Consider the following 25,929-nt stretch of genomic DNA (forward strand, 5'->3'; position numbering starts at 1 on the left):
TATATCCTCTATATTTAGTATTTAATAGACTTTATGTAAATATTTGTTTAAATGTTTCTCTTTTCCTGCTTCTTGAGAACATGGACCACATGTTGTATTCCCACTGTCTAACACGGTATCGTATCTAGCGCAAGGTAGACATTTGAATAAAAGTACTTGTTGAACAAGGAAATGAATATTTTGTTCCTCCACTTTTCTGGAAACTAACTTGTTGGCTTTTGTTTTCCCTTTGTTTCTTCCTGGGATCCAAGGAGGAGGCATCTCCTTATTCCTTACTTGATATCTGCTTGAATTTCCTGACTACTCACCTTGAGAAGTTCTGCTCAGCAAGGCAAGATGGAACACTGTGTCTGCAGGAACCTGGAGTATTCCCACAGGAGGTGGCTGATCGGCTGCTTCAGACCATGGCTTTTCATGGTAAGAAATGAAATAAATAGAGGAAACAAAAATTATGTGCTGTTAATTGGCATTGGATTTTGAAGTGCTACTGTGGCCATTTAATGATTTTCATAGCAATAACAGAAAACCCTAATTCTAGGAAAAGGAATTCATTTATTTTTGCCAATCCTGCCACTTACTTTATAATTTGTGATAAGCATTTTTATTTTCTAATGTGGCAAATCATTTTTTTGTTTGTTTCTTCTATATTGTTTTGTTTTGAGGAGCCATTTTCAAGGCAAAAATAACTTCTCTTCCAAAATAGCAGTTTAGAAGTCTGCTGGTCTAAAACACCTTACATTACCATTTGGCAGCAGGAAGATCAATAAATACTACTATGGAAAAACTAGTTTCTGCTTTTGACCTTTGAAATGGGAAATCATAGCTAATTTATTACTTCTGTTTTCAAGAACAAATTCTGAAAATAAATTATGAAAGATTTATCTGTGAAATTCTGGTTATGTATATTGATAATTTTTCTTACCTCTATGTAAGTTTTAAGTTGAAAGAGATATAATGCCTTTATATATTTAGGGTGTATAAACTCTTACAAGTAAGAAACACAATTTTCCCACAACTATAAAATAGAATGAAAACGTGGCAGTAATGATAATTATCATTTATTGATTGCCTCTTTCATGTAATAATGCCAAGCATTTTATATGCTTTTCTTGAATTTGACTTTTCTCAAAAACCTGTAACATAGCTATTTTTATCCAATTTATATACAGATAAGGAAACTGAGGTTCAGAGATGTAACTTGTTAAGAGTCACAGTGTTAATAACTGTCGTGGTTCAAATGCAGATCTGTTTGATTCTAAATCTATGCTATTTTCACTGCCACACAACCTTCCTATACCTACATTAGAGGTATTCCTGCTCCGAGATGCCTGATGATGGTATACACTTTTGTTGTGACTTTAAATATGTAGATACACACAGACACATACACATCTATTGGGTTGGCCAAAACATCTTACAGAAAAACCCAAACAAACTTTTTGGACAATCCAATAACATAAATATATTTATAAATATTATATTTTATTAAATATTAAATATAAATATATAAATTTATTATGTATACTTAAAGTCACAGCAAAAATGTATACCATTATCTGGCATATATATTTAAAGTTACAGCAGAAGTGTATACCATTATCTGGCATATATATATATATATATATATATATAGAGAGAGAGAGAGAGAGAGAGAGAGAGAGAGAGAGAGAGAGAGAGAGGGAGAGAGAGGGAGAGAGAGGGAGAGAGAGAAGGAGGAGAGTGAACACAAATGCAGATAATGCATTCCAAGGAAAGGTGGGAGAAATAAGGCTGTAATTGAGGTATTTTGGAATAATTTAGGGAAGAAGAAGATACCTACATTCCTTGGTTTTCACTAAGCTGCTCAAGTCTGTAGTGTCTTTGAATTCTTCCAACCTGCCAAAGGAACTAGGGTAAATTTCAGTAGATATTAGCCATGTTAAAGTTAAAGGTCCCTGGACTTCCCTGGTGGCGCAGTGGTTGAGAGTCTGCCTGCCGATGCAGGGGACATGGGTTCGTGCCCCGGTCCGGGAGGATCCCACATGCCGCGGAGCGGCTGGGCCTGTGAGCCATGGCCGCTGAGCCTGTGCGTCCGGAGCCTGTGCTCCGCAACGGGAGAGGCCACAGCAGTGAGAGGCCCGCGTACCGCAAAAAAAAAAAAAAGTTAAAGGTCCCCTACAAAGCTGCACAACAATTTAAGAGATCATGCCAGTGCTAACATTTCTTTCTGGTCTCAATTGAATGATTACACTTACCAAGCTCAATTTAAATATTTATATATATAACTGGTCTTGTCAATCAAAAGAATAAATGTTAACTGAAGTTTTAACTTTGCCAGATTCCTTTTGAAATATGACTACTATTGGTTAATAATAGCAGCTAACATTTATTGAATGCCTATTATATACCAGGGACTGTGGCAAATGCTTTATATGGATAAAGTAATGAAAGTAGTTTTTAAGTAAATGTAACTAAATAATTGTCCTCCAGAGTAATGTCTTGGGGAGGCTCTATGCTTGATCAAAATGTGTTTTCTACCTCTTTTTTTCAAACTGCCTTCAGATGAGGAAAGTGAGAGTCAGAGAAACAATGTGCTGTCCCCATTTGTGTTTCCCCAGTGTGATTTCCTGCCTTTTTCACCAAAAAGTGTTCTGAATTATTTAATCTCTTTGTAAAAATCATACCCACCTTCAGTCAGGAGTGGATACTGCTAATATGTAAAAGAACAAATTCTTGTCACAATTTTAAAAAGTTGTTTGATAAATGTTTGTGTGTTTGAAAATTTTCATAATAAAATGGGAAAAAAGTTGTTCTGTGAATTTTTTTTTTTCTTTTTTTTGCTGTGCCATGCGGCTTGTGGGATCCTAGTTTCCTGACCAGGGATCAAACCCAGGCCCCTGGCAGTGAGAGCGTGGAGCCCTAACCACTGGACCACCAGGGAATTCCCTATGAATGCTTTTAAAATTGATAATATATTTTTTCTAATAGCATAATGATTTAAAAAAATAATTTATTTACATTAAAAAATTTTACTTATATACCCGACTCAAAGGATTAATGATATTGGTGGCAATCCTTATTAAAATAAGACTGACACTAAAGAGTTTTACTTATTTGGTTCTGTGATTCTCTTGTCATAATCTTTGCTCATTGTGTCTGTTGTCTCAAAGCTAAAAATCTTCCAGGAAATGTGTGGATAAAAGCTAGGAATCAGAATAAGAATTTTACCACCTAATGATAATGCTATTTAGCTATTATGAATATAATGTCTATTAGCTATTATGAATATAATATCTATTAGCTATTGTGAATATAATATCTAATATTATGAATATTATAATGCTGTAGTCATCCATGTACAGGTCTTATTTGGACATAAGTTTTAATTTCTTTGGGATAAATACCCAGGAGTGCTACTGTTGGGTTGCATGGTAGTTGCATGTTTAGGTTTTAAAAAACTGCCAAACTGTTTCCAAAGTGGCTTCGCCATTTTACACTCGTAACTATATAAGACTGACCCAGTTTCTCTGCATTTTGCCAGCATTTGGTGTTATTACTATTTTTTATTTCAGTCATTTTGATAGGTATGTAGCCATTATTTCTTCAAATACTTTTTCAACCCTACCCTGTTTCTCCTCTGGGACAAATAGCTCTGTTCCATTTTTTTTTTTTTTAGTCTATTTTTTTTCTTGTTCTTTAGGTTTGGGTAATTTCTATTTTTTTATCTTTTAGTTCACTGATTCTTTCCTCTGTTCCTTCTGTTCTGTTGTTTAGCCCAACCATTACTGTATTTTTCAATTCTAAAATTTTCCTTTGTTTATTTTATTTATTTATTTTTGGCTGCATTGGGTCTTCATTGCTGCACGTGGGCTTTCTCTAGTTGTGGTGAGTGGGGGCTACTCCTAGTTTTGGTGCGTGGGCTTCTCATTACAGTGGCTTCTCTTTGTTGCAGAGCACGGGCTCTGGGCGCGCAGGCTTCAGTAGTTGTGGCATGCGGGCTCAGTAGTTGCGGCTCATGGGCTCCAGAGTGCAGGCTCAGTAGTTGTGGCGCATGGGCTTAGTTGCTCCGCTGCACGAGGGATCTTCCCAGACCAGGGCTCAAACCCATGTCCCCTGCATTGACACGCGGATTCTTAACCACTGCACCACCAGGGAAGCCCTCCCTTTGGTTCTTCTTTATATCTTCTATTTCTTTTTTGAGGCTTTTTGTTTTCCATTTGTTTCAAGCATGTTTGTAATTGCACACTTTAGCTTTTTTATGATGGCTCCTTTAAGATCTTCATAAAATAATTGTAACATTTCTGTTATTTCAGTGTTGACATCTATAGATTGTCTTTTTTCAGTTTGAGATCGTACTGGTCCTTTGTATGATGAGTGAATTTTTATTGAAATCTGGACATTTTGGAGACTACTGTTTTGGAGACTACATGACACTACTGTTTTAGTCTGTGTTTCTGACGCCACTTGAGCAGTGGAAGGTGGAGGCACTGCCTTGTTATCGCCAGATTGGGATAATATTCTGGTTCCCCACTTGACTTCTGTTGACACCCAAGACTTGGGGCTCCTCATTATTGCTGTGCAGGGGATTGGCGTTCTGTTTCCCCACTAGGTCTCTACTGATACTGCCCTAGCTGACGGAGGTATGAGTACCTCATTTCTCTTCTTCAGTTGGCCTCCACTGACAGCATGTTGGGGTGAGGTGACCTCATTACTTACTGTTGGGCAGTGATGAAGTCTCGACTCTCTACTAGGCTTCCTTTGATACCACTCCAGCACTGAGGGGGAGGAGCACCTCATTACTGCCAAATGGATGTGAAAGTCCTGGCTCCCTACTCAGCCTTCTGTAACACCTCCCTGTGGGGAGACTGGGGCAACTAGTTACAGCAAGATTGGAAGTCTAGGTTCCCCTCTTGGCATTTGCTGGTGTGGATGAGGGTGTGGCCACAGTTTTTTCTTTGGTGTTTGACTGAAGTAAAGTAGTTACTGTCTAAAAGTTGCCTGCCTTGCTAGGCTGCCCCATTCCTGATACTTTGGCTAGAGTGAGCAGATTTTGGGGGGGAGCTACTTTTGTGTGTGCTTGTTGGTATTTACCAATTGTCCACTTCTTTGACTTTAAGCCTGGGATGTATGGTGCAAGGAAAAAACCCAGTATCCAACGTATTGTTCTTTGTGTCCCAAGACCCCTAGCTGGTCTGGTTTCTTCTCTTCACCTTTCAGAGTGATCTAGCCTCATTTCTTTTCTCTTCCCACTTCCATACTTAAATTTCCAGAAATGTACCATGTTCTCACTCATATCTAGGTTTTCCCCTATAATTCTTTTTCCTCTCTTTACCAGGGAGACACCTTATAGCTCTAGCTGTTTCTTATGTTCAAGCAGTGTAGAACTACTTGTTGTTTTCTAACTGTGTGCTGGGCTTTCACATCTCTAAGGCTGGTTTTTTTTTTTTTCTATTTTTTAAATTGAGCTATAATTGACACGTAACATTATATTAGTTTCAGGTGTACAGCATAATGATTTGCCATAGATATTCTAAGGCTTTGTTGATGCTGTTTATTCTTCATTTAATTCCCCTCACCTTCTTTCTCTATCTTTGAACTTTTCCTTCATCTTTGAAGGACTTTCTCAAAGATCACCTTTTCCATGAAGTCTTTTTCAGATCTCCAGGCATCATGGATTATTTCCTTTTCTTTGCTTTCATGATACTTTGTACTTGGCTCTGGTATACCATTGGCTAGATGTAGGCACATAGCCCCATCTAAGTCCAAGGGTAGGTTGGGAAACGTAGTTGTCCGTGTGTCCAGGAAGGGGAGGAGAACCAGATGTTAATAAATATCAATAGTGTCTACCACAGTCCTGATTCTGCCATGTGCTATTTCTGTGCTCTTGGAAGGCCACTTTTTTTTTTTTTTTTTTTTTTTTTCCGGTACGCCGGCCTCTCACTGTTGTGGCCTCTCCCGTTGCGGAGCACAGGCTCCAGACGCACAGGCTCAGCATCCATGGCTCACGGGCCCAGCCACTCTGTGGCATGTGGGATCTTCCCAGAACGGGGCACGAACCCATGTCCCCTGCATCGGCAGGCAGACTCTCAACCACTGTGCCACCAGGGAAGCCCGGAAGGCCACTTTTTTGAACTCCAGTTTACTCATCTATAAATTGTAGATAATCATATTCTTACCTCACTGAATTGTTATGTCAGTTAAATGAAATATTGTTACATGGGAGTGCTTTGGAAATTTTAGCTATCCTTTAACCGTTTTTTGAAGTTAAAATGTTGCTTGTTTTTTCCTAGGTCTCCTGAATGATGCAACTGTAGGTATTTTTAGGGGCAACCAGATGCGCTTAAAACGAGCTTGCATTCGCAAAGCCAAGATCTCTGCCGTTGCGTTCCGGAAAGCCTTCTGCCACCACAAGTTAGTGGAACTTGATGCCACAGGTGTGAATGCTGATATCACAATTACAGACATTATCAGTGGGCTTGGCAGTAACAAATGGATCCAGCAAAATCTCCAGTGCCTAGTGCTGAATTCATTAACTCTCTCACTCGAAGATCCTTATGAACGGTGCTTTAGCCGGCTTTCTGGCCTTCGAGCATTAAGCATCACCAACGTTCTCTTTTATAATGAAGACCTGGCTGAAGTTGCCTCATTGCCAAGATTAGAGAGCCTGGATATTTCTAACACCTCGATCACAGACATCACGGCTCTGCTGGCCTGCAAAGACCGACTCAAGTCTCTAACCATGCATCACTTGAAATGTTTAAAAATGACAACTACCCAGATACTGGATGTTGTTCGGGAACTAAGACATCTGAATCATCTTGATATTTCAGATGATAAACAGTTTACATCAGACATAGCTCTTCGATTACTAGAACAAAAGGACATCCTGCCCAACCTCGTCTCCCTGGATGTCTCTGGGAGGAAGCATGTGACAGATAAAGCTGTCGAAGCCTTTATACAACAACGGCCCAGCATGCAGTTTGTAGGTTTGCTGGCCACTGACGCTGGCTACTCTGAATTCCTCACAGGCGAAGGACATTTGAAGGTTAGACTTTAAAAATATATTCCTTTGTCTGGCTGACCAATGTTTTAGTTGCATAAGACTCCATTAAGGTGAATGTCTAATAACACATGGAACATGTTCATGAAACAGGACATTATATAGTGGAAAGGGCTTGCTTTAGAGTTAGAGTCCTAATTAAAATCCCAGCTTACTTGCTTCACAACCCAGAGCAAGCTATGCTGTAACTTTTTTGAATTTACATTTATTTATGAAATAGATATGATTCGTACCTTGCAAAATTCTTCTGAAGATTAATAATTATATATGTAAAGTGGAAGTCATATAGTAGGCCCTGGATAAATGATAGTTCACATGATGATAATGTTTAGATATTTTGAACCACTTAAACATACCATTTCTAAAGGATCACTTCAAAGAAACAAGGGATGCTCCTTGTTGAATTGAGTATCTGATGGGAGAGCAAGTTCTCCAAGGAGATGTCTATTGTAGAAATGGTAAAATTTTGTTTTTCTTAAGGTTTCTCATGCCTAATTGTTTAAATTCCGTTTAGGAAACATCTGTTGGACTTGGTACAGCTTGGGATTCAAAGATGAAAAAGATATAGGATTTGCCTCCAAGGAGCCTGATAGTAGTAGTGATGTTATAACTATAAAGCCAAGGATCAGTGTAGTTGCTGTAAGAAAGTAGGAGAAATTTTTTCTAGCTGGAGAATTTTAGACTTGATAGAAGATGGTATCTGAATCAGACTTTGAAGGATAGAATTATAACAAGTTAAGGAAAACTAATATTCTTCTAACATACATTGTATCCTATATGTGCTTTATATTGTATATGCTAATATCTATAGATAGGTATTAACTCTATTTTATAGGTGAGAAACAGAGTCATAGAAATTACATGATTTTTTTTTTTTTTTGTGGTACGCGGGCCTCTCACTGTTGTGGCCTCTCCCGTTGCGGGGCACAGGCTCCGGACGCGCAGGCTCAGCAGCCATGGCTCACGAACCTAGCCGCTCCACGGCATGTGGGATCTTCCTGGACTGGGGCACAAACCCATGTCCCCTGTATAGGCAGGAGGACTCTCAACCACTGCGCCACCAGGGAAGCCCATGATTTACTATTAGTTAGAACCAACATTTGGATCTACATCTGTCTAATTCCAGAGCCCCATTTTTCTTCCCCTACTTCCTATACCGCTTAAGCAGAAGTATCATTTGATCCTACCGGGGCAGAGTCAGGGATGGCCTAGAAATGAAAACTGTGACCAAAATTACAAGGTATCTTTTTTGAGCATTATTTTATTTATTTTTTATAGAAGTATAGTTGATTTACAATGTTGTATTAGTCTCTTATATACAGCAAAGTAATTCTTTTTTATATTCTTTTCCATTATGGTTTATTACAGGATATTGAATATAGTTCCCTGTGTTATATAATAGGACCTTGTTGTTTATCTATTTTATATATAGTAGTTTGTATCTGCTAATCCCAAACTCTTAATTTATCCCTCCCTCTTTCCCCTTTGAAAACCATAAATTTGTTTTCTGTGTCTGTGAGTCTGTTTCTGTTTCATACCTAAGTTCATTTTTCTCATATTTTTTTAAAATAAATTTATTTTATTTTATTTTTTGGCTGCGTTGGGTCTTCATTGCTGCGCGCAGGCTTTCTCTAGTTGCAGCGAGTGAGGGTTACTCTTCATTGCTGTGCACGGGCTTCTCACTGCAGTGGCTTCTCTTGTTGCGGAGCATGGGCTCTAGGCATGCGGGCTTCAGTAGTTGTGGCACGTGGGCTCAGTAGTTGTGGCTTGCAGGCTCTAGAGCGCAGGGTCAGTAGTTATGGTGCACGGGCTTAGTTGCTCTGCAGAATGTGGGATCTTCCTGGACCAGGGCTCGAACCAGTGTCCCCTGCATTGGCATTTGGATTCTTGACCACTGTACCACCACGGAAGCCCCTGTCTCATATTTTAGATTCCACATATAAGTGATATATGCTATTTGCCTTTGTCTGTCTGACTTACTTCACTTAGTATAATAATCTCTAGGTCCATCCATGTTGCTGCAAATGGCAATATTTCTTTCTTTTTTATGGCTGAGTAGTATTCTATCGTGTATATATACCACATCTTCTTAATCTATTCTTCTGTTGATGGACATTTAGATTGCTTCCATATCTTGGCTATTGTAAAATAGTGCTGCTGTGAGCATTGTGGTGCATGTATCTTTTCGAATTATAGTTTTCTCCAGTTATATGCCCAGGAGTGGGATTGCTGGATCATATGGTAACAGTAGTTTTAGTATTTTAAGGAACCTCCATACTGTTTTCCATAGTGACTACACCAATTTACATTCCTACCAACAGTGTAGGAGGGTTCCTTTTTTTTGTGCAACCATTATTGATCTCAAAAAAGGAGAAGGGAAGTTTAGTTATAAACATTTTAAAACATTTCAGTTCTTAGATTATTTGTAAATGTAGACTTTAAAAAATAGAATGTAAGAAATTATTTTGAGTCACTCTTTTTTATTCATTCAATAACTATTTTATTAAGTGCATACTCTGAACTGTGCTGGACATGGGGATTTGATGGTGAGGCGAAACAGGCATGCTCTTGCCCTCATGGAGCTTGTAATTTAGTGAGGGAGTCAAACAATGAAGTTTCATATGTCATGGATATATGCTTTAAATATATTTATATTTCATATACATATTTTTTTGTATTTTATTTATTTATTCATTTATTTATTTATTGGGTCTTCGTTGCTGCGTGCAGGCTTTCTCTAGTTGTGGTGAGCGGGGGCTACTGTTCGTTGCAGTGCGTGGGCTTCTCATTGCGATGGCTTCTGTTGTTGTGGAGCACGGGCTCTAGGCACGTGGGCTTCCGTAGTTGTGGCTCGCGGGCTCTAGAGTGCAGGCTCAGTAGTTGTGGCACGTGGGCTTAGTTGCTCCACGGCATGTGGGATCTTCCCAGACTAGGGCTCGAACCCATGTGCCCTGCATTGGCAGGCGGATTCTTAACCACTGAGCCACCAGGGAAGTCCTCATATACATATATTAACATATAATATGCATACATACATATGCTTTAAACTGCATAGTGCTGAGAATCTAGAAGATATACAATACTGCTTTTGAGAATGTTTAACAGAGAGACTCGACTTAGTTTAAGGCTTCTCTGAGGACTTGATGAATGAATGAGTGAAGATCTTATGGATGAGTAGCTTGGTAGAGGAAATTCCAGGCAGCGAGAATGATATATGCAAAAGATGTGTGGTAGGAAGGAGCATGGTACATCCAAGGAACTGCAAGAAGGCCACTGTGGCTAGAGTTCCAGAGTAAGAAGTTGAAGTTGCAGAGCGATAAAGTGAGGCTGGAGAAGTAGGTGCCAGGGCCAGATTTCGCAAGGTCACATAAGACAGGTGCAGGGCAGCAAGAAGTTTGAGGAACTTACATACAACTTGTTATGGAACAAGATAGATTTCTAGCACAGGGCTTGTTGGTAAAGGAAATATAAACATGTAAATTACTATTTTAGTGTTACTTAACTCCCTAAGAAGTGGGTCAGACAGTAAAGAACTGTAAAAAATCAAAGGGAAAGAATTCTTATCTCTGTGTACTGGGAGTTTCGGAAGGATTTCCCAGAAGAGGTGAGCTTGACCTGTGTCCTGAAGGGTGAAAGGAATGTGTCTCTAGTACACTGCACAAAACAATCTTCTCAAGGCAAAGATCCTCTAATGGTTGTGATTCCTGAGCAGTACAATTTTTACTGATTGTTCTTACCACCAACAGACCCTAGAGTGAATTAGCCTAAGTTTTGTTTTTTGTTTTTTTTTTTTTTTTTGCAGTACGCGGGCCTCTCAGTGTTGTGGCCTCTCCCGTTATGGAGCACAGGCTCCAGACGCGCAGGCTCAGCGACCATGGCTTACGGGCCTAGCCGCTCCGCAGCATGTGGGATCCTCCGGGACCGGGGCACGAACCCGCATCCCTTGCATCGGCAGGTGGACTCTCAACCACTGTGCCACCAGGGAAGCCCTAGCCTAAGTTTTTTAGTTGAGGCTAGTAGGACATCTGTGTTCCACAATGCCTCTGTGAAACAAGTTTGATTTCACAAATGGAACTGTTATTACTTTGAAATCTTGGCTTTAGGAAACACCTACTTTATTTGCTATCATCTAGTTTCTACCTCTGTAAACATTGAAGCAGTGATTCTCAGCCTTGACTGTAATTAAAATTACCTGGAGTGTAATTATTTGAGATGAAGGATGTGTTAACTAACCACGTCATGGTAATCATTTTGCAATATTTACATGTATCAACTCATATTTTACACATTAAACTTACATGATGTATTTGTGATATATGCATTATAATATATATCTTGGTAAAGCTGGAAAAAAATTTTAATTAAAAAAAATCATCTGAGGAACTTGAGCAATTAAATCAGAACCACAGGGAGGTGGGATCCAGACATCAGTATTTTTTTTTTTTTTTTTTTTAATTTTATTTATTTTTTAATTTTATTTTTGGCTGTATTGGGTGTTCGTTGCTGTGTGCAGGCTTTCTCTAGTTGCCGTGAGCTGGGGCTACTTTGGTTGCGGTGTGTGGTCTTATTGCGGTGGCTTCTCTTGTTACGGAGCATGGGCTGTAGGTTTCAGTAGTTGTGGCATGCAGGCTCAGTCGTTGTGGCACACGGGCTTAGTTTCTCTGCGGCATGTGGGATCTTCCTGGACCAGGGCTTGAACCGCTGTCCCCTGCATTGGCAGGCGGATTCTCAACCACTGCGCCACCAGGGAAGTCCCCAGACATCAGTATTTTTTAAGGCTCCTTGGGTGATTGTAATATGCAGCTAAAGTGGAGAATCATTGTTTTAAAATAAGTTTTTAAAAATAGAGATCATTGGAACTTTGTCCTTTATTCAACTATACACAAAAGTTGATGTTTATTTTTTTTTCAATAGTTATCTGTTTTATACATATTAGTGTATATATGTCAATCCCAATCTCCCAATTCATCCCACCCCTCCTTTCCCACCTTGGTGTCCATACGTTTGTTCTCTACATCTGTGTCTCTATTTCTGCCTTGCAGACAGGTTCATCTGTACCATTTTTCTAGATTCCACATATATGCATTAATATACAATATTTGTTTTTCTCTTTCTGACTTACTTCACTCTGTATGACAGTCTCTAGGTCCATCCATGTCTCTATAAATGACCCAATTTCGTTCCTTTTTATGGCTGAGTAATATTCCATTGTATGTATGTACCACATCTTCTTTATCCATTTGTCTGTTGATGGGCATTTATGTTGCTTCCATGACCTGGCTATTGTAAATAGAGCTGCAATGAACATTTTGGTACATGACTCTTTTTGGATTATGGTTTTCTCAGGGTATATGCCCAGTAGTGGGATTGCTGGGTCATATGGTAATTCTATTTGTAGTTTTTTAAGGAACCTCCATACTGTTCTCCATAGTGGCTGTATCAATTTACATTCCCACCAACAGTGCAAGAGGGTTCCCTATTCTCCACACCCTCTCCAGCATTTATTATTTGTAGATATTTTGATGATGGCCATTCTGACCAGTGTGAGATGATATCTTATTGGAGTTTAGATTTGCATTTCTCTAATAATTAGTAATGTTGAGCATCTTTTCATGTTGGCCAAAAATTTGATGTTTCTTTTAAACTATTTGTTTGACTACTAATTTGAGAGCTGAAAAATAATAGGTCATGTTAAGGGAAGAGAGCTGAGATTGCTTTGTCTCCTTTTTTAGAATTTTCCAAGTTAGCAAAGTTGATGAAAATCTTGTCTGAAATGATTGTCTTAGTATTGTGATGCTTTAAATTAAACTAGTTTAGGTTGACATTTTTGGCTTTATATGTTTTTTAGACCACACTGAAAGATGCAGGAAATAGAGACAGTGTGACTCCCCAGTATTCCTTATGAGGCATTATATTATACTGTTAGTGGGTGGTTATAAGAACAAAAGTTTTGTTTTTTTCCACTTTCATATATATTATTTATTTTGATCTCTTGACTCTGTGTGGGAAGTATTGTCCTCAGTGGGAGGGAATGGCTTTCTTAAGGGTCACAGCCAGCTGATGAGCCTGGTATGTGTCCTTTCTACTACATCTCATTGCCTATATTTGAGAATCTTAGTTCTTTCCTTTACTCTCTGTTTCTAGTCCCAACACAGGTGGTTTTCTTACCGCAGAATTACCAACTCTGTCATCTCTGTTTCCCTACCCAGTTTATTCGTCTGTAAGCATCAGTTTCTTGAACCTTCCACTTCTCCACAATTAGGACTCTTATGTTTTTTGGCTGCCTCATTCCTAGACTCTGGGGTTATTTACCAAGCTGTGGTTCCCAGTTCCTGAGAATCACTGGTTGTGTGCTAAACCCAGTATTCTCAGTTGTCATCTTATTTGATCTAAAGTGTCATTTGACACAGTTGATCTTGTCCTCCTTCTTGAAATACTTTTTTTACTTAGTTCCTAGGATATCAGACTTGTCTTGTTTTTTTCCCTACTTTTTGGACTCACCCTCAATTTCCTTTATTGGTTCTTCCTAATCTCCCAGGCCCTAAACCTATATGCTGATGACTCCTAAATTTATATCTCTAGCCTAGACTTCTCCCTTGAGAACTAAGACTCTTATATTAAACAGCAGTAATCAACATCCAGTGAAGGTACATATAAGTTTTTTTAAGCAAAGGAGTCAATCCATTTTAAAAAACTCTAAGAACTTTTTAAAGATGTCTGAGCTAAGGCCTCTGCCCTTGAGGAATTCTAGTCTCGTGGAGAGGAGGCAGACCAATTTAAAAATAGCTTTAATCCATTGTAAGAAATGCTATAATAGAGTTATATACTGAGTGCTACAAGAAAGTTTTTCCTTAGAATATACATTTTAGTTTTAATCCATATATTAAATATTAATAAGGCTTAATTTAGTGGTTAGGGATATTTTCTCTGTTTTAAATTGTTTGCAGAAACTAGTGCATACAGACACTTGTTTGTTTTGTTTTGTTCGTTTTTTTTTTTTGATCTAGCATACGAAATTGATTGAATTGAAGATGCGTTTAGTTTGGGGAGCCAGATTGCTTGATTTGAGGGTTTATCACTGGCTAGAGAAGTGTTGATCACTGAATAAACATACAGGCAATGAAATTTGGTTTGGAGTATTTACATTCCAGTAACAAAAGTTCTTTAATTTTGGGCTTCCCTGGTGGCGCAGTGGTTGAGAGTCCACCTGCCGATGCAGGGGACACAGGTTTGTGCCCCGGTTTGGGAAGATCCTACATGCCGCGGAGTGGCTAGGCCCGTGAGCCACGGCCGCTGAGCCTGCGCATCCGGAGCCTGTGCTCCGCAACGGGAGAGGCCACAACAGTGAGAGGCCCGTGTACCACACACAAAAAAAGAAAAAGTTCTTTAATTTTACATTTAAAGGTAACTTGAGGTTACATTTCATGTAAGTTAATATAAAGCTGTTGGAATCAACCAAATGTGGACTGATGAAGTCTGATGAAGTTATTGTTAATGTGTTTTCCCTCATACAATCTTTTTTATCTCATGTAATAATTCAGTGTCTTTCCAAATCTAAGAAAATCTAAGAAAAAGTTCAGGGTGATTCCAAAAGAACTGAACACTTGGAAAGTTTTTATTATTCAATAACTGCTTATATATGTGAATACATAGTCAAGACCAATGTTTATGTATGTATATTATACATAAATAGTTTAACAAGCATTTTGTAAAGAAACTTCCACTGTTATTCCTACAATCTTACAAATGCTCAAAACGTGCCTTTGTGTCACTTGGTACACATCTGTACTGTAGTCTAATTCTTATTAGACCTTTGTAGCATATCCTTTCAGTGTTTGAAATGTCAGCCATGATGCAGCCCTTCATTTCCTCAAAGCTGCATATTCCTGCCTGAATACTCTATGTTCATATAAAACCTAGTTACTGTGTAATATATTTTAAAAATGTTTATTTTTGTGTCACCTTTTATAATGGTACTGCCAAAAAAAGACAGTCTTCCACCTTAATGAGAAGATTCTCTCTCTCTGAACAGCAGGGTTTTGGGTTTTGTTTTTGGTTTTTTTGTGTGTTTTTTTACCTTTTTGTAAAATAAGACAGATGCAAAGACCATAAATAACAAATGTATACCTTAATGAGTGAAAATAAGGTGAACACACTTGAAACCATCACTCAGGTTAATAAATAGAACTTGTCAGCTACAAGCTGATCACAACTCCCTCCTTCCCCACAAAAGTAATCTCTGTCCAGACTTTAATGATAATCATGTCCTTGCTCTTTTAAATAGTTTATCATCCAACTGTTTACCTTTAGGCACTTAATCTTACCCATTTTTCAAAATTATATGTCTTTTGAGTATCTTTTATAAGTTCCCTCTCCATCCCTTTCTTTTCCTTATAATTTGTGTATTAACGCATCCAGCCCTTTGATTTGTAGAGTCTCCCTCAACCTGGGTTTTCTTGATTGTATGCTTGTAGTGCATGTTTCACTGACTTTGTATTTTCTGCAGATTGGTAGTTGGATTTAGTGACTTAATCAAACTCATGTTTGATCCCTTTGGCAGGACCCTCAGGTGTTACGCTCTTTCATTAAGGAAGTACATAACGTCTGGTTGTTTTTCTTCCTGTGATTTTTAGCAGTTGTTGACACTCAACACCTAGTTATTCATTGGAGATCATGGTGATATTCTAGAAGTTTCTTTTTTTTAAAGAGTTTTGTTTATTTATTTTTGGCTGCATCGGGTGTTCATTGCTGTGCATGGGGTTCTTTAGTTGTGGCGGGGGCTACTCTTTGTTGCAGTGCACAGGCTTCTCATTGCAGTGGCTTCTCTTGTTGCGGGGCACGGGCTGTAGGCACGCAGGCTTCAGTATTTGTGGCATGCAGGCTCAGTAGTTGTGGCTCACGGGGTCTAGAGCTCAGGCTCAGTAGTTGTGGCGCACAGGCTTAGTTGTTCCGCCTCATTTGGGATCTTCCCAGACCAGGGCTCGAACCCATGTCCCCTGCATTGGCAGGCGGATTCTTAACCACTGCGCCACCAGGGAAGCCCTCTTTTTTTACTCATTAGTTGGATTACTTTTCTAAAAAGCCACTTCCTGTTAATATACATTTCATTACCCAATGGTATATGAACCACAGTTTAAGGATATTAACCTGTATAAATGGGAAATTCCTAGATAAACTTACTTTTGAACAGCACCTCTTGATGCTGAGTGGGAGCTTGATAAATCTGGGAAAATTAATTAATACATTTATTTGATAAGTATTTATTGAGTGCTTATTATGAGCCACACACAATGCTCCCTGTTGAGGTACAGTGGTAAATAGATCAGTCTACTAGGGGGGTTATGATAATGGCTATGAAGGAGGTGTTTCAAGGGAGACCTGATTTAGATTGGTGGGTCAGAGACGGCCTTTCTAGAGAAGTGTCATTTAATTTGAAGTGGGAAGGATGACTAGAAATTAGGTAGAGAAAGAGAGGAAGATTTCACTCAGAGAGGATATTGTATTTAGTAGCCTTTTCCTGGGAAAGAGCTTGGCTTATTGAAAGATCAGAAAGAAAGGCCACTGTAGGGTGCGGGGGAGGGATAGATTGGGAGTTTGGGATTGACATGTACACACTGCTATAAAAATTAAAAAAAAATAAAAGAAAGGCCACTGTAGTTATAATATTGTGAGTTAGGGGGAAAGGGTTACCTTAAGAGGCAGTAGGAGCCTAATCATGGGTAGTAAGACCTTATAAATAGTGTTACATATCTTGAGATTTATTTTAGGTACAGTATAGAAAATTTTACCCATAGACTTATAGTAGGGTCTTAGCCTATCAAATATACATCTCTTTAGCATATGTACACCTCCATAGGATGACTTTTCTGGATGGATTGGAAAGTGATCATTCCCATTTGTTTCAGGCTTTGCAAAGCTACCGTGGATGCCATCCACACAAATGATGTTTGGATAGAGACAGTTAGAGGGTTGAAAAGAATCCTAAAAACTCATCTTCTGTCTATGTTCAAAGGTGTCTGGAGAAGCCAATGAAACTCAGATTGCAGAAGCATTGAAGCGGTACAGTGAACGGGCATTCTTTGTCCGGGAAGCTCTATTTCACCTTTTTAGCCTGACTCATGTGATGGAAAAAACAAAACCAGAAATTTTAAAGGTAAGAATAAGAAATTGCATATGAGAAATTTGAAATTGTCTTCCTAGATAGATGATGGTTTTGTGAAGAAACTTAGTGCAAATTTGCATTTAGTTTTTGTTTTGTAATGGGGTTGATAATGTATAATTTCAGTTATTAGCCATAAATGAGAATGAGAGGAGGTAGTTCCATAGTGTTACTGAAGTTTTATAGTAGTCTCATTTAAGCAATATAAATGCCTTCAAGTTCATATTTAACTATCTAAAACCAGTAATCACTGTGATATGTTTTCACCAGCTATAGTAGAAAATGGAATATATGACTGGAATCAGGACACTGCTTTGTATATACCCCTGTATTGCTTCCATATAGGCTTTTTTAAGAAATACAATATTGGAATTTTATAAGGTTCATAAATTTTCCATGCAATTTATGAACCTCCTGTGCTTTTGTAACTAGTCTGCATTATTCCTCAATTAACCAGGACAGCTTTTGAAAGGCAAGAAAGGAGGATTCTTAATTTTGTTGATTACTTAGGGCATTGTTTGTCAGAATGTGGTCCTCTTTCCATCAGAAGTCTGGGATACTGCTTATTTTAAGAAGCATATTTGTGAGAGGCCTCCCTGGCGGTCCAGTGGCTGAGACTTTGCCTTCCGATGCAGTGGGTGCGGGTTCAATCCCTGGTTGGGGAGCTAAGATCCCACATGCCTCGTGGCCAAAAAAACAAAACATAAAACAGAAGCAATATTGTAACAAATTCAGTAAAGACTTTGAAAATGGTCCACATCAAAAAAAAATCTTTAAAAGGGTCTTCCCTGGTGGTGTAATGGTTAAGAATCCACCTGTCAATGCAGGGGACAAGGGTTCGAGCCCTGGTCCGGGAAGATCCCACATGCCACAGAGCAACTAAGCCCCTGTGCCACAACTACTGGAGCCTGCGCTCTAGAGCCCGTGAGCCACAACTACTGAAGCCTGCACACCTAGAGCCTGTGCTCCACAACAAGAGAAGCCCCCGCTCGCTGCAACTAGAGAAAGCCAGCATGCAGCAACGAAGACCCAACGCAGCCAAAAAATATATAAATAAATAAACAAATTAAATAAATCTTTAAAAAAATAAAATAAGGGCTTCCCTGGTGGCGCAGTGGTTGAGAGTCCACCTGCCGGTGCAGGGGACACGGGTTCGTGCCCCGGTCCGGGAAGATCCCACATGCCGCGGAGCAGCTGGGCCCGTGAGCCGTGGCCACTGAGCCTGCACGTCTGGAGCCTGTGCTCCACAACGGGAGAGGCCACAGCGGTGAGAGGCCCGCGTACCGCAAAAAAACAAAACAAAACAAAACAAAACAAAACAAAAATAAAATAAAATAAAAAGTATATTTGTGAACCTCATGCCAAGAAATTTAGATTCAATAGGGCTGGGTACAGGAATTATAAGGAAAATTAGAGTACCTCAGGAATTCGTGAGGTACAGGAATCTGCATTTTAATAATCCCCCAAGATAATCCTTATGCACATTCAGTTTAGAAACCAATGAGTATAGGACTATATTAAATTTGATACCTCATTTAGTGGGCATGGCAATCCCAAGAGATAAGTTTTATCTCCTGTTTTACAGATTATGTACCTGAGGGTCTGTGAGGTTAAGTAACAGAAAGTTAGTGTCAGAGCCAGAAATGCCTTAACCTCCCAGTTTCTTAGATTTTGAGAATGGGGTGTTTGGAAAGGAACCAGTAACATTTAAGTCCTAAGGTGTTACCCCCAACATCTGTCACCTCCTATGTACATACCAGAGGATGTTGGCACTTGGTATATGCATTATCATTTTTTGGTTTTGGTTACTGTGAACCTGAGTAACAAAGGACCGGACCTCTAGTCCTGATCTGAAATATTTACTCATTCATTCATTCATTCATTTAGAGAATGATGCAGAGAGAAATGTGATTCTTGCAAAGGAGAGCAAAGAAAAAAGGTGGTAGCTGGCTGAAGAAGTGTGTGGTTTGTTTTTTTTTTTTCTTTTTTTGGATGGGAGAAAAAAATAGCTTGTTTGTATGCTGATATTAATGATCCAGTACAGAATAAAAAATTGATACAGGAGTGAAAGGGGAGAACAGCTGAAGCAGTGTCCTTGAGTAGACAAGAAGGGAAGCATCTAGCATATAAGTGGAGGGATTACCTTTAGAGAGGAGCCCCAAAAGGTCATTTATGGTAACAGGCAGGAAGACAGCATATGCACATGTATATGCTGGTAAGGAGGTACATGTGGAAGTGAGAATCTGAGGTTCTTTATGATTGATTCAGTTTTCTCAAGGTAACTGGAAGCAAGGTCTTCAGCCAGTAGTGAGGAATGGGGAGAATTTGTTGGGGATTTGAGGAGAGAGGAAAAGGAGAGAAGTAGTTATGTCAGCCAGAGGGAAGTGAATGGATTTTATGGTACTCTAACTTTAGCAGTGTTCTTAAGGAACTGAATGTTGGAATTTGAAAGTGAAGGTTGCTACTGGTTTACTCTCTTCAAGTCAGTAAGAATTTGTTTAGTGCTTAGCATATAATAGGCCCTGAACTAGGTCTTGGAAATACAAAGATGTTTTCCCTGAATAGAAAAGATTCTTTAGCCTTACAGAAAAATCTCTGGACATGAACAACTTGATACCTACCTCGACCAGGTGAACAGGAACTAAATATTGGTGAGTAACTGCTATGTCCTAGGCTCTGCATGTGAGGATAAAAAAGATACTTAAGACATCTTAGAAATTATTATAGATCAACAAAGTAATGTTGCTATATGAAGAGAGCTTATATTTATAAGTTGGATCAAAAGAACTAATTTTTTTTTTCCAGCTTGTGGTTACTGGGATGAGAAACCACCCTATGAATTTGCCAGTGCAACTTGCTGCAAGCGCTTGTGTGTTTAACTTAACGAAGCAGGATCTTGCTGCAGGAATGCCTGTGCGACTCCTGGCTGATGTGACCCATTTGCTGCTCAAAGCCATGGAACATTTTCCCAATCACCAGCAGGTAAGCATATGGGAACTCCCGTTCAAATAGTCCTTTTAGTGTCTCTTACCCATCTCCCACCTCCATACAGTTCATTTTAGTAGACCAAGGCTGGAAATTCAAATGCCTTTGGAGGCTGTGAAGTAATAAATTTATGGTGTGACTGAGTGCAGGACAATAGAGAAGTAGAAAACTAGAGAATGCTTTCCTTGCCTAAAAGTATTTCAGTCCAAATGTTAAGGGAAATAAAGCAAGCCATACAAAACATCTTGCACCTAGACCTTGAGTTAGTGATAATTTCAGCAAACAGGCATAGGCGTAGAGCTTTTGTTCTGAGCCAGGTACTGGTTCAGTACTCAAGTACTCAGTACTTAAGTACTGGGATAGAGAAATGAGTAAGACATGGATTTTCTATTTCTAGCAGTATAGGTAGACTACAAAACTTGTCCTGTCCTCAGGACAGGACTGTTCAAAATTTGAACAGTTTGGCAAGTTAGTAAAAAATACTCAAAGGTGCAAAACCAAGTAAAAATGGCAACCCAGATAGGTGAGTGGGTCATAAAAGCCAGCTTCCCTCATTGAGAGCAATTGCCAAACTAGATGAACTTTAGGCTTTGGTGTTCATGGACTCTGGAAGCCAGGTGAACAGAAGACAAAATAGGACCCACCCAAAGGCCACCAGAAGGGAGGGAAATTAGCTGGAGTTATCCTATTTATTACCCTAGTTCTCACCTAATAGAAAAGATTAAAAAAAATGTGCGGGCTTCCCTGGTGGGCGCAGTGGTTGAGAGTCCGCCTGCCGATGCAGGGGACGTGGGTTCGTGTCCCAGTCTGGGTTCGTGCCCCAGTCTGGGAAGATCCCACATGCCGTGGAGCGGCTGGGCCCGTGAGCCCTGGCTGCTGAGCCTGCGCGTCCAGAGGCTGTGCTCCGCAACGGGAGAGGCCACAACAGTGAGAGGCCCGCGTACAGCAAAAAAAAAAAAAGAAATGTGCAAGTAAACTTATATGGGCCCAGTGGAAGTCAGTCTTTGAACAGTAGATAGGCAGAATAAAGGTTTTAAGAAATAAGTGGTGTTTTATCAATCTTTTTTTTATAGAGTCTACCCCTGTTTAAAAAATAAAATAATATGTTATTCAGGATTTTTTTTCTCCGTTTGGTTCTTTAGTTACAGAAGAATTGCCTCCTTTCACTTTGCAGTGACCGAATTCTTCAAGATGTTCCATTTAACAGGCAAGTGATAGCACTAGAACTTAAAATGGGGCAAAATGGAATTCTAGAAATATGTCTTGGGTCATTTCTTACCATTCAGGATATTCGTGGTGTACAATTAGTCAAGTGGGTGGGATTGTGCGTTGCCTTGTAGAATGCTAAATCTACTTTCTCTAATTTAGTGCTTTGACGTTCATGATAACAGATTGGCCCCTGTTTTCATAGCCCTTTGCATAAGAATTTCTATTGATTATAGTTTTTAGAATATCTGTACAATATTGTGGGCTGAAGAAATTGAGGCATATAGACATTCAGTGTCTTGCCAGTGGTTTTGTGACTAGTAACTGCTAAGCTAGAAAGACTCAAGCCTTCTAGGTCCAGTGTTCTTTTCTCTGTATCATACCTCATTATTATTGTTATTTGATATTTAATTATAGAAGAAACTTTTTAAGCAGAGGTTAAGGGAGACCATATAGCTGTATTCCAGTAAGTATAAAGGGTTTCCTTGTTTTCTAAGATGTGATTTGGGAGCTAAACAGGTTATTTACTTTTCATTTTACTACTTTAAAATATAATTTTTTAATGATGGTATTTTGAAGAAGAAATTTATACTTTATGATTTAGTGAGAAGTGTCTTTCTCAAGCAGTAATTTTACTGTGAATTACTTTTATTTGGGTAACAGTACACTGTTATCTGGCATGGCTGAGGCAATGAAGTATTCCATTTACTATTTGAAATAAATAGTTTGGATAAAAATATAACTACATATATCTCATGTAGATTGCTAATTTTATTTTATGAATATATTGAGCATCTGTATTGATCTCATGAAGTCATAGGTAGAAAAGACATAATCTCCTAAAGAAAATTATAAACTACCCCAGGGTTGGCAAACTTTTTCTTAAAGGGCCAGATAATAAATGTTCTAGGTTTGTGAGCCATTGGGTCTCTGTTGGACCTACTTAACTCTGCCGTTGTACCTCCAAAGCAGGCATAGACACTTTATAAACAAATGGGGATAACTATGTTCCAATAAAACTTTAGAAAACAGGCAGCTGGGCCCACAGCTATTAAGATCACTCAAGGTAGGCTATCATTTGCCCTTGATGTAGCCCGTGCACTCTGCTAGAATTGAGCTTCTTTGTGGTGAGAGACGGTGATTGGTTAATCTTGCCCCTAGTACTTAGTACTTAAGTGGATGTTTAATGGAAGGATGGATGAATGAATGAATTATGAGTATAATAGAAGACAATCATTCATAGAAGAGGATGACAGAGTGTACTGGGCCCCCAAGCAAAGAGGGAAAGATTCCATCTGCTTGGTGATTATTAAAGATTTCATGTTAGTGATGGTATTTAAGATAATAAAGATAACAACTAATGTATGAAGCACTTATCAGGCACTGTGCTAAGTGTTTTACATATGCTTATTCAGTCCTTACAACAGTCCTGTGAAATTGTTACTCTTGTAATCTTCATTTTACAGATGAGGAAACAGAGGCACAGAGAAGTTTAGTAACTTGCTCAAGGTGATAAGATAGTAAGTAGCAGAATTTAGATTTAAATCCAGACTGACTCCAGAGCTTCTACTTTTTATATCCATGCCATATTGCCTTGAAAATGAAAGCTGGTTGAGTGATTGTTTTGTGTTTTGGGAACTGCACAGATAAAGGCACAGAGGGAGACAATACTAGTAAAAAATTAACCTTTATCAAAAGTTTGGTATGTGCCAAGTTCTGTACTAAGTCTTAAGCTTTATGTGTGATATCATATACAGCAGTCCTACGGAATAGATCATATTATTTTACAGACAAGAAAATTGAAGTTCAGAGAGATTAAGGAAGTTGCCCAGGGTCCCAAAGTTAGTAAATGGTGAAGGTGATATTTGAATGCAGGCTGATTCCAAAGTGTATCATGTTCTTAATGACCTGACTGCATTGCCTCACATGATAAAATAGTTTATTTTATTATTGTCATTAAATTAGATAGAGCTAGAATTCCGGCCCCAAAATTCAGAGAACTTTGGAATCTGCTCTTAACTACCAAGCTATATTACCTCATAATTATGGGCATGCTTGGGGACTAATAAAGTTTCCACATGTCATATCCTCTCTTTTCCTGCTTTCTTTTTTTCTCTAAAGCATATGTCAGTACCTAAACAAACCATATATTTTACTTATTTATTTATTATCTGTCTTCCCACTATATGTAAGCTCTAATGAGAGTAGAGATATTTTCTGTTTTGTTCACTACCCTCTCTCCAGCACCAAGAACAGTATCTGGCACAAAACAGGAGCTCAGTAAATGTTTCGGAGTGAATGAATGAATGTTCCCATTGTGCTAGGTACTGGGAGGAACTCAGAAAATACTTTAAATTATTGCTATAGTATAGAAATCACTACAGAATAGAAATATGTTGTAATTCTAGAAGATGAATGCCAGATATTTTTGACCATATTTTCCAAACTCTTATTCCTTTACAAAGTGTTGTCAGAATTAATAATGACACCATCTCCACAACACTAAGTGCACTTGTTATTCTCTTATCAATTAGGAGGAATTTTCCCCTTCCTTCTCACCTACCTAAATTGTAGCATCAGTTCCCAGCTGGAGCTTTGGGAAATGCCTGGGGCCTCCAGGATTAATTCATGAAACTCTTTGTGTGTTTTCAGGTTTGAAGCAGCCAAGCTTGTCATGCAGTGGCTCTGCAACCATGAGGATCAAAACATGCAAAGGATGGCAGTTGCAATCATTTCCATCCTGGCTGCCAAGGTGCCTGAACTCTTGTTGAATAATCTTCTGTAGGAAACTATTTCCCATGACAGTTACTATTTTTCCCCAAATCTGTGTGCCAGTGAGGTTTTAGTAAGCCAGGTAACTTACTCAAGCTGTATTCGGTATTGTGGAATTCCAGGTTGATCAGAGATTTTAGTCTGACCTTCGGAGTCTGTTACAGTGAATGATATTAAACTCACACTGGTGAATTCTTGGACATTTACTTTGTCTTCTGCTTGCTTGCAGCTTTCTACAGAACAAACCGCACAGCTTGGTGCTGAACTCTTCATTGTCAGGGTAAGTCTGTACAGACTCCTAAACAGTTTTCATTTGCATTATTTTCAGGCAGTGTTGTGTATCTTCTGACATTTTATATTTTAAAAGATTATTTTTGTTAGTTCTAAGTGAGCGAATTAATTCCTCTTGATTGAGGCAGATTTACTCCTTAACAGAGATGGAAAGAGCCCTGAACTAGGAGTCAGATGACCTGGGATCTAACTTGTAAACTCACTTTGTGAATTTAGATAAATTACCTGGACCATTGGGGCCTGAATAAACCTTAAGATCCTATCTAGTTCTAAAATTCCGTGATTTTGTTATTTATGAAGAAAATGTGGAGTCTCTATTTTAGGCATAAGGTTGTGCTAGATGCTTTAGGGAAGAAGATAATGTAAATAGCTGATATATGATTTTACTTGCTTCATTTGAGGAATTAATATAGTGAACAGTGAAAAGTTAAAAGCTTTAAAGGGGATAAATGTAAACCATGCCTTAGGGGGGGACTGAGGAAAAAGTCCACTTAGGAGCTGCTTGTTACAATCCTGGCGTGAGATGTTTGAATAATAATAGTAGATGGAAAAGTCAAATGAGAGACTCCCCTTTTCTATAACTTACAAGTTATGTATGTAATGAGAAAGTAAGTCACTCATTTGGTAAATATGTATAGGGTACTCATCAGGTACCTACCACCTTATTAGGTGTTAGGGATGTACACTGAATTATAGCTATAATTCCTGCCCGTAAGAAATTCACAGTATAGTAGAGAAAATAGCTATGTAGACCTGGTCGTAATACAGTAATACAGTCTAATAAATATGTAATAATAAGAGTGATATGAGTGAAAAAAGCAGTGTAAAAAGAGGAGGAGGCTGTGATGGTACAAAGGAAGGAGTAGTCAATATATCTGGGCTTATTCCCAGTTCTATCACTTACTAGCTGTGTGATTTAAGAAAAGTCACCTAAATTTTCTTAGGGATGATAAAATGCTTTATACAGTTGTTATGAAGATTAAATAAAAAGGAAAAAAAGATTAATTGAAGGAATATGCTAAGTGCCTAGCACAGAATACGATACGTATGTTAGATGAATAGAAAAGGATGCTGATTTGATTTAATTTTACTCTTTTAGGGATGACATTTTAGTTTTAAAAATGGCTTTTTATTGCTGTACATGTGTTTCAGTAATTTTGGCGGGAGGTGTACTCAAAGATATTAAGGAAGTAGTGCACTCATATGCTTTGGGAGAAAATTGTTTGGTTTAAAGTAGGAATTAGCAGGAATTAATAGTAGTAGTAATGATGATGCTAGCTAACTTTTTTTTTTAAGCCCTTAATTATCACCCACAATTTACAGATGAGGAAACAAAGAGTTAAATTGGCAAACAAGGTTATTACACAGTTAGTCAGATGCAGAGATTATATTTAAGCTCAGGGAGCCCAATTCTAGTGCCACACTCTTAGCCACTATGCTGTTAAGTTACATAATTGCAGCTAGATGTTTGTGTTTC

General features: G+C 38.6%; 1 protein-coding gene across 3 annotated transcripts in view; it reads left to right on the top strand.

Annotated features, from left to right (window-relative positions):
- The window catches only part of ZYG11B (zyg-11 family member B, cell cycle regulator), a 77,527-nt gene that overhangs the window by 23,763 nt on the left and 27,835 nt on the right, over positions 1–25,929 (top strand). For all 3 annotated transcript variants that reach the window (XM_032640094.1, XM_032640098.1, XM_032640108.1), the window contains 7 exons: positions 252–417; positions 6,270–7,024; positions 17,052–17,192; positions 20,004–20,180; positions 21,326–21,390; positions 24,042–24,141; positions 24,391–24,441. In XM_032640094.1, coding sequence (XP_032495985.1) covers positions 252–417; positions 6,270–7,024; positions 17,052–17,192; positions 20,004–20,180; positions 21,326–21,390; positions 24,042–24,141; positions 24,391–24,441 — 1,455 coding nt within the window. The remainder of the gene's footprint in view (positions 1–251; positions 418–6,269; positions 7,025–17,051; positions 17,193–20,003; positions 20,181–21,325; positions 21,391–24,041; positions 24,142–24,390; positions 24,442–25,929) is intronic.

This window comes from Phocoena sinus, chromosome 1 (assembly GCF_008692025.1).
Source record: "Phocoena sinus isolate mPhoSin1 chromosome 1, mPhoSin1.pri, whole genome shotgun sequence".
Classification (NCBI taxonomy): domain Eukaryota; kingdom Metazoa; phylum Chordata; class Mammalia; order Artiodactyla; family Phocoenidae; genus Phocoena; species Phocoena sinus.